Source organism: Equus asinus, chromosome 17 (assembly GCF_041296235.1).
Source record: "Equus asinus isolate D_3611 breed Donkey chromosome 17, EquAss-T2T_v2, whole genome shotgun sequence".
Taxonomy (NCBI): domain Eukaryota; kingdom Metazoa; phylum Chordata; class Mammalia; order Perissodactyla; family Equidae; genus Equus; species Equus asinus.
In genome coordinates, this window is record NC_091806.1 from 50,051,978 (window position 1) to 50,060,292 (window position 8,315).

Here is an 8,315-nt window from a genome sequence, read left to right on the forward strand (position 1 = left end):
ATCTGTTCTGCCGACCCCTGTAGCCTCCGGTGGTTCCTGGGTTGGGGAAGAGAGAGGGGAGTTGCGCCGGGGTGGGCGCGGTCTTGGACACAGTCCAGCGTCTCTGCCGGGTTGGCCGCCGCCTCCCGGCTCCTCCGTCGCCCGCGGGTGTGCGCCCCCGGCTGCAGTCCGCTCGGCCCCCGCAGTCCCTGGTGGACCCGCGGCGCCGGCCCCAGCCAGTGTCCCGCCCCGCGCAACGAGCCCTGCCTGCCAGGACCTGCCCGCGGTCGCTGGCTGGGGCGGGGCCTGCGGGCAGGCGGGCGGGCCGGGGCGGGGCGGGGCGGGGGGCGGCCCGCGCTTCTCCCTCGCAGGCCCCGCGCCGGCCGCGCATTCCCGGCGCTCAGAGCCGCCGCCCCCGCCGCCGCCCGCCGACTCCGACGCGTGGCCGGTGAGTGCGCCGCTGGCCGCGGGGGCTCAGTGCCCCGAGCCCTGCGCTGTCCGGCCCGAGGGCCCGGCTGCGGGCGCCGGGAGGGCCGGGAGGCCGGGCGGCCGGATGGGGAGCAGGCGAGGGTCAGGCGCTTCCCCTCCTGGGCCTTCGGATAGGCCTGGCGGCCCCTTCAGACCAGAGGCTCCCCACTCCTTGTCCCCGGACACCGGTCCCCTCCCTCCGCCGCAGGCCCGCCCACCGTCCGGGTGCAAGTGGGCGGGCCGTCGGCCTCGGCCGCGTTGGGGGGCGGCGGCGGCGACTTCATTGCGGCGGCGCGGGGATTCCTCCCCGGGCCTGACCGGAGCGGGGTCCGGGTCCCCTCCTTGGGCGCGGGCCGGCCTGGGGCCCGGTGGAGTTGCAGGCGCTGGAGCGGGGCAGCTCTGTCCCAGGCCGCGGGAACTATTTCTGGCCGCCCTTTCCCCGGGGAATCACATCCGCCAGGCGCACCCGGAACGAGGGGCCCCTCCTCAGCCGGCAGCTGGTGCGCGGCCGTGGGGGCTGATGTGTGTCCGGAACTAGCCTCCCCAGAAACCTGGGACCTCAGATCAGGCCCAGGGGCAAGTCGGTGGGGTGTGGGCTCACAGCCTCCAGCTCCGTGTAGGGTCTGCAGCCACTCCTGCTTGGTGGGGGAAGGGGCAGTGGCAGGTCTGGCTAAGACCGCGGGTGGGGTGCCTGGAGAAGGCGTGTGGTCCATCCCAGGATCCAACTTTCCAGCAATGTCTTCTGTCCTGCCCCGCCCTGGCCCAGACCAAAATACCGGGCCTGGCCGCTCCCCTCTCTGCGGCTGGGGGTGGACGCTGCCTGCTGTGGAAGCCCAGCTCGGGTCCATGGCCTGGGGCAGCCACAAGGAGGGGTGGCAGGAGCCTATCCGGCCCATTTGGCGTGGGCCAGACCTGTGGCCTGTCCCTGCTCTTCTAGCGGAGTCTCCTGGGGAACTTCCGTCCACCTGTTCTACAGAGGAGCTGCCTGCCTGCCAGGTGAGGGCGGGGTGGGGTGGGTACAAGTCCAGCTCTGGGTGGCTCTGTGCCTGTCTGGAAACGTGGCTCCAGGTGCTGAACTGCCGTCAGTGCCCCACGGGCTGCCCCGCCCTCCCCAGTGCAGACGCCTCACCACAGAGCTGGGAGGGTGGCCCTGGGTGCCTCTGGGAGGAGCACAGCCTGTAGCTGCACTTCTCGCTGGCAGTGGTGTGGCTGTCCGCTTTCCGGTGATGGGGACCAATGAGGGAAGAACTCGCAGGTCTAGGGAGTGTGTGTCTGCCAGCCCTGCCTGCCCAGCACCCCCCACTCTCCCTACCCTGGCTGGGAGGAAGGAAGGAAGCCCTACTCTTTAACAGAAGCCTGAGGGGCTTCCCTAGGGCCACATGGCTGGCTATTGATGGGCAGACCAGTCTGCCTCCAAGTGGCCTCTTCCCCTGCAGTAGCCGGGAGGTTCCTGCCAGCCTGTGACGTGGGGCCCAGGGAATGCTGGGGGGGCGGGGGGCAGGCGGGGCCTGCATGACCTCACCTCCAGGTGCCTGCTGGGCTTCCTACCCTGGCTGCCAGCAGGGGTGAGTCAGCCAGTGATGGCTGGGGGTCCTCCATGCTCCTCATGACGTGGGCTCTGGTCAGGGAAGCCAGGCCCTCTGGCCTTCCAGGGCCTGGCCTTCAGCTTGGCTGTGGGCCCCAGACGTCTGCCCTGGCTGCAGTGGGGGTGGGGGCTCCTGAGCTGCCCTCCCAGGAAGTGTCCTGCTTCCCATGGACATTCTCCCAAGGCCTTCACCCAAGGCAGGCGGTTGGCTGGACCCCAAGTCCCTGGGCCGGCCTGGGCATCTGTGTCCCCTCCTGCTGTCCCCACCAGTGTCTTGCTGTCCTCCCAGTCCAGGCCTGGTGTTGTGGGCTATCTGACCTCCCCCGCCTCCCAGCCCCAGGATGGGTGAGTTCAACGAGAAGAAGACGACATGTGGCACCGTCTGCCTCAAGTACCTGCTCTTCACCTTCAACTGCTGCTTCTGGGTGAGCAGCGGGCACGCCCGCCCATCCCATCCCGTCATCTGCGGCTCTCTACCTATCGTCTCCTCCCTCCCATCCCTGGTCCGTGAAAGGAGCCCTGGCCTGGGGGCTCAGCCCTGTCTCTCAGACCTGGGGCCAGATGTGGTGACCAGTGTGCACTGCCCACAGCTGGCCGGTCTGGCGGTTATGGCAGTGGGCATCTGGACACTGGCCCTCAAGAGCGACTACATCAGTCTGCTGGCCTCAGGCACCTACCTGGCCACAGCCTACATCCTGGTGGTGGCTGGCGTTGTTGTCATGGTGACCGGTGTCCTGGGCTGCTGCGCCACCTTCAAGGAGCGGCGGAACCTGCTGCGCCTGGTCAGCGGGGCTTGGCCAGCACTGGGGGTGGGGGTGGGGATGGGGGCTACTGGGGCAGGGGCTCCCCACCAGGCTGCCTGGTGCTTGCTCTGGGGCCCTGATAGGAAAAGAACAGGACAATAGGGGTTGAGTGTGACACTGCAGAATAGCCTTTGCTGTGTTCACCTGGGGGGGTGTCCCTTCCCACCTGCCCAGCCCTGGGAGTCCCCCCATCCCAGTGGGCCAGCTGAGGGAAGACACCAGCTCTGAGAGAAAGCATCAGGGGGCCTGGCTGTGCCCCAGCCCCCACCTGCTGCCTGGAGCCCTACTCTGTGGCCACTTGGGAGCTGAGGGTGGGGGCTCCGCTCTGTTGTGCCTGGACACTACCAGTCGTTGCGGAATGGGGGTGTCTGTGTCCCACCCTGCCTCATCGAGTCCCTGCCCCCCAGTACTTCATCCTGCTCCTCATCATCTTTCTGCTGGAGATCATTGCTGGCGTCCTGGCCTACGTGTACTACCAGCAGGTGAGGGCCCAGACAGGCCCCGTGGGGACACGGACACAAGCACACATGGACAGGCACATGCACAGGCAGGGTGTGCACATACAAGGATACATGCATATACACTGGAAAGGACATAGACACGCACAGACATAGGGACACGCACATACAGGGACATGCACACCCACACACAACTCCCCTGTACTCCAGAGCTGACCATTGTGCCTCTAGGCCCTGGAGGTGGGGGCTGGGTCACAGGAAGGGTGGACTGCAGGGGTGGGCAACCTGCCTGCAGCACCCAAGCTGCAGGTGCCCCCAAGCGGGGGCAGGTGTCCATGGGATCTGGAGCTCCCTCCCTGCCCTGCCCCTCCTGGTGGCCACCGGGTGCCTCTCCTGGCCCAACCGTGCCTGCCCCTGCTCTGCCCCACCTTGGAGGGTCTCAGACTTTGTGGCTGAAAGTGTCCCCACCTCGCCCCCAGCTGAACGCAGAGCTCAAGGAGAACCTGAAGGACACCATGACCAAGCGGTACCACCAGAAGGGCCACGAGGGCGTGACCAGTGCGGTGGACAAGCTGCAGCAGGAGGTTGGTGGCTGGCACAGGGAGGGGTGTGCATGCCTCTGTGGGCCTCCCCAGACCTGTCCTGTCCCCACTGCAGGGGTGGGTGGTGTGGGGGCTCAGCCTGGCTGTGTTCCCGCTGCAGTTCCACTGCTGTGGCAGCAACAACTCCCAGGACTGGCGGGACAGTGAATGGATCCGCTCGGGCGAGGCAGGTGGCCGTGTGGTCCCAGACAGCTGCTGCAAGACTGTGGTGGCCGGCTGTGGGCAGCGGGACCACGCCTCCAACATCTACAAGGTGGAGGTAGGCTGGCAGGAACCTGGGGCTCCGGAGCCCCCAGATGCTGGGGGCTGGTGTGGCTACACCCCAAGGGAGGCTGGGGCTGTGGCCATGGGGGGGGCTGGAGGACTTGCCAGCCTTCAGCGCCCCACCCCCACCCTGCCAGGGCGGCTGCATCAGCAAGCTGGAGACCTTCATCCAGGAGCACCTGAGGATCATCGGGGCTGTGGGCATCGGCATCGCCTGTGTGCAGGTGTGGGCAGGAGGGCAGGGTGCTGTGGGGGGGTGCAGGGACGTGAGGCGACTGGTGGCCGTGGCCCGCTCATGCCAGCTCTGCGCCACAGGTCTTTGGTATGATCTTCACGTGCTGCCTGTACAAGAGCCTGAAGCTGGAGCACTACTGACCTGCGCTGTGCTGGCCCTCCGCGCACGCTGCAGCTTCTCGCCGCCGCCCGTGTGACTACTGAGCTGACACTACTGATGGCCAGGGAGCTGGGGTCCCGGGGGCCCCGCCCTCGCCCCTTTGCCAGGGACATTGTGTCCTCATGCCTCTACCCACCCCCCTGTGACCTCTGGGGACCCGCACTCCCAGAAGGAGCTTCCAGTGCCTTCTGCTGCACACCAAAGTCTTGAGGCCTGAGGTAGGGCCCCCCCTGTGGTGAGGAGGGGCTGCAATTCTGCCTGTCCGCTGTCTGGGTGTGGCTGGTGGGGTGGGGCGATTGGGTTCTGAGAATAAAGCGCCCCCCACCCACAGGCCAGCTTCTTTGGGGTGGGGTCAGGAGGCCTTGGGGTACTCCCTAATGCCTCTGCTCAGTTGGAGGGGCTGGTTTGGGGGTGAGTTGGACAGAACTAGGCTGGGCCACCCTAGGGTGCTCCCAGCTGCCTGGATACACCCCCAATGGTGGCCAAGGGAAGGCGGGGAGGGGCAGGTGCAGATGTGTCTGCCACCAGGACAGTCCCACTCAGTAACTTGAGGCCTCTCCCTGAGGCTCCTCCCCCATTCTGTGCCTCTGCTGCTGCCCCTGCTCCTGGCCACCCTGCTCCCTGAGCCCCCGTTTCTCCCGCTGCTCTCAGCACTGTGTAAAAGGCCACATACTCACATGCTCACTGTCTCCCCTTCCCCGGGGCAGGGGCTTTGTGGGTTTTATTCACTGCTGTGTTACAAATGCCTAGAACTGCTCCTGCCACTTAACAGGTGCTCAATAAACGTTTGTGGAACAGACGAGTGAACTCTATGTCAGTGAGAGATGGTCCTGGTGCTTGGGGCCCTCCCATCCAGCAGGGTGGGCAGACCCATCACCCAGTGCCATGACACAAGGGCAGGGGACTGGAAGGGCAGCCAGTTGTGAGCTGAGAGCTGATGGGGTTCAAGGAGGAGGAGGTCAATGGCAGGGACACTGAGCACAGGCCTTGAAGCAGAACCTTGCCCATTCTGGGAGGGAAAGATGGTGGTGTGGCTGAAGCCCTCAGAGAGAAAATGTGGACAGACCTCGAGACGCCTGGACCTGCTTGTGGTTCTCAAAGATCCTCTGGCCACTGTGTAGGGACCAAGTACAGGTGAAAGTGGAGGTGGGAGGGCGTGGAGTGGGACTTCTCAGGTTCGAGCTGTGCAGCAGGGGTGCAAGGCCTGGGGCGGGGCAGGACATGAGCTGTCAATGGCAACCGGACTGGAGAAACCAAGAGCGCTGGGCCTGGAGGGGCAGCCAGGGCTCGGCCACCATGCCCCACGGCTTGGGCTGTCCAGCCCTGGGCAGACCTTGTCATCTCCCGACCGGTTTCCTCATGTGCACTCGGAGGACCCTGTTTCAGGTGTCCAGGTATCCAGGCCGACCCTGAAGAAGGTGCCAGGAGAAGGCTGCCTCCCTCTCTCCTAACCGCATACTCCTACCCGCCAGGGTGACAGCTTCCAACTCCGTGGCTCAGCCAGAGTTGAGCTCTCTGGCCGCTCCACAGGATGAAAGCTAATGCCCAGGACGTGGGGAGCTCGGCTAGCCCCGACACCCAGGAGACCCTCCTCAGGGCCACCCCCAACCTGCTATGGGGGTCTCAAGGCTGGTGCAGAGGCCAGGCCCTGCTCCTCCCCGTTGGCAGGAACTTGGCCAAGGGGAGGGGCCTGCAGGGCTGGGGTGGAGCCTGGAAGCCTCTGGCAGCAGGACCCTCAGGATGGACAGCCAAGACCACAGTGGGCACCCTATTCAGAGCCCAGAAAGTCTGGTTCTTGAGATCCTGGGAGAGAGAATGGGGGGACCTCTGTGCTCAGCCTACACAGAGCACAGAACCGGGTGGTGGGGATGCCAGTGTGTCGTGTTCCTGCCCCCCAACAGCGTTCTTGGTTGTCTGTGGCTTGTTGGGTTGTGACAGTGCACATTCCAGAGGAAGAACCCCCAGGATGAGCAGCCACCGCCATTTGGATGGCTCTCCTGCCTCCCGGGCAGTGAAGGCTGCATTCAGCCTCAAGGGGCCTCAGGCACGAGGCAGGACATAAACGCAGGTGGCAGGGAGTCCCACAAAGCCAGGCCAACTGTTAGGACCTCCTTGTGGCTCAGCCAAAACCTTTACTAGAGAGTTCTTTTGAGAGTGGGAGATGCACACCCACACAGCTCGGGGCAGGCATCGCTTCCAGCTACCCACACCTTGGTGGAATGGACCCTGGGCAAGTGGTCAGCATGGCAGGCGGGTGGGCAGGCTCCTGTGCAGTCACTTCTCCAGGGGCGCATAATTGAGCAGCTTCTCGATCAGGTCAACGTGGGCTAGCAGCATGCGGCGGCAGCAGTAGCGCTTCAGACCCAGCGCGTCCAGGGCATCCCTGCCAGCAAGGAGAGTGGCTGTGGTCAGTTCACCCTGGCAGACGGTGGGCCGTGCCCAGGCCACAGCAAGTCCCACTCAGCTGCTGTGGGATCTTTCCTCAGCTCTGCTCCCAACACCAGGGAGAGAGCCGCCTCTCCAGGGAGCACCTTCTCTCATTTCCTGAGCCAATTAGAGTTCCCAATTTCCCTGGGACCTAGCCCCAGTCACCCTCAAGGCCTGAAAATTTCCACATCACTGCCTCCAGTGTGCAGAGATGGCAGCTTGGGGAAGGGGAGGCCAGGCTGGGAGGTCCCTGCCTGAGGCATCCCAGGGAGGGGGTCCTGTGCGGGCTGCCAGCCATTCACTGGCACTCTGATCACTGGCAGCCTCATTAGGGCCTGGCGCTAACATGCAGCCCACCCATGGCTTCCCCGTTCATCCAATACACTTGCACTGAGAGCCTGTGGTGTGGTGGAACGCCCCAGGGGTTCAAATTTGATCAGGACATGGAACTGTCCAAACAGGGGGGAAGGGTCAGCCTGTAGTGGGGAAGAGAGACCAGGACAGGCATAGGGGTAACTGCAGTGCTAAAGGGCAAGCACAGAAAAAGAACCCCACCACAGCCTGACGAGAATGGCTGTGTGGTCAGGAAGCTTGTCCTACGTCCTAAAATGCAAGTGGATTTGCAGGATATGGGGGTGGGGGGAACAACAGAGAGATGATGTTAGAAAGCAAGAATAGGAAGAGGAGGCTGAGAGCCGAACTGTGGTGGAGAGGCGCTGTGGCCCGCCAGAAGGATACCTAGGAGTCCCCAAGACACCAGTGCCTTGATGCCCAACATCTCTCCTCTCCCCAGGCTGGGGAAGGGTGTGTGTTTGGCAATGCTGTCCTGAGGGCAGGTCAAGAGAGTAGGGCTGGAAGGGACCCCTGGTCCGCAGGGTCACCTGAAATCTGATGAGTGTCCCCACCCACCCCGCAGGCTGGGACGCCCCCGACCCCGCTCCTACCCCGCAGGCCAGGACCCGCCCCGCAGGCCGGGACCCCTGACCCTGACCCCGATCCCGACCTCGTCCCGCAGGCCGGGACTGCCCCACCCCTCTCCCCGCCCCGCAGGCCGGGAGCCCCCTACGCTGTCCGGCCCCGCAGGCCGGCGGCCCGGGTAGCCTTCCCTCCCGCGCCGGCCCGCGCCTCACCCTTCGGTGTACTCGGCCTGCAGGAGCCCCAGGTAGGCCTCCCACTTGTTGCCGACGATCTTGCCGCAGGTGAAGCAGCGCACGGGAATGATCATGGCGGCGGCAGAACTGGACGCACTCCTCGGCCCGGCGGCGCTTCCTCTTGTGGCCCCGGCCCCGCCCCGGACGCGCCCATAGAGCAGGGGGTGGGTGGCAGACCCCGCCC

General features: G+C 65.3%; 2 protein-coding genes across 11 annotated transcripts; one reads left to right on the forward strand and one right to left on the reverse strand.

The window, feature by feature from the left end:
• The first annotated feature begins 268 nt into the window (after positions 1-268).
• CD151 (CD151 molecule (Raph blood group)) lies at positions 269-5,352 on the forward strand. Of its 10 annotated transcripts, none has more exons than XM_044750111.2 (9): positions 269-427; positions 1,385-1,443; positions 2,367-2,457; positions 2,623-2,814; positions 3,243-3,317; positions 3,773-3,877; positions 3,996-4,154; positions 4,297-4,383; positions 4,475-5,352. In XM_044750111.2, the coding sequence occupies exons 3-9, from the start codon at positions 2,374-2,376 to the stop codon at positions 4,532-4,534; spliced, it is 762 nt and encodes a 253-aa protein (XP_044606046.1). In that variant the 5' UTR covers positions 269-427; positions 1,385-1,443; positions 2,367-2,373; the 3' UTR covers positions 4,535-5,352. The 10 variants fall into 10 exon arrangements, with proteins under 10 accessions (XP_044606046.1, XP_070344617.1, XP_044606044.1 ...); XM_070488516.1 differs by having other exon boundaries at positions 287-427; positions 2,303-2,457; XM_044750109.2 differs by having other exon boundaries at positions 287-427; positions 2,322-2,457.
• Positions 5,353-6,654: 1,302 nt separating this feature from the next.
• On the reverse strand, positions 6,655-8,278 carry POLR2L (RNA polymerase II, I and III subunit L). The gene is made up of 2 exons (XM_014831511.3): positions 8,111-8,278; positions 6,655-6,936 (listed from the first exon to the last, which is right to left on the reverse strand). Exons 1-2 carry the CDS (start codon positions 8,203-8,205, stop codon positions 6,828-6,830), a joined length of 204 nt encoding a protein of 67 aa, XP_014686997.1. The 5' UTR covers positions 8,206-8,278; the 3' UTR covers positions 6,655-6,827.
• Between the last annotated feature and the right edge of the window lie 37 nt (positions 8,279-8,315).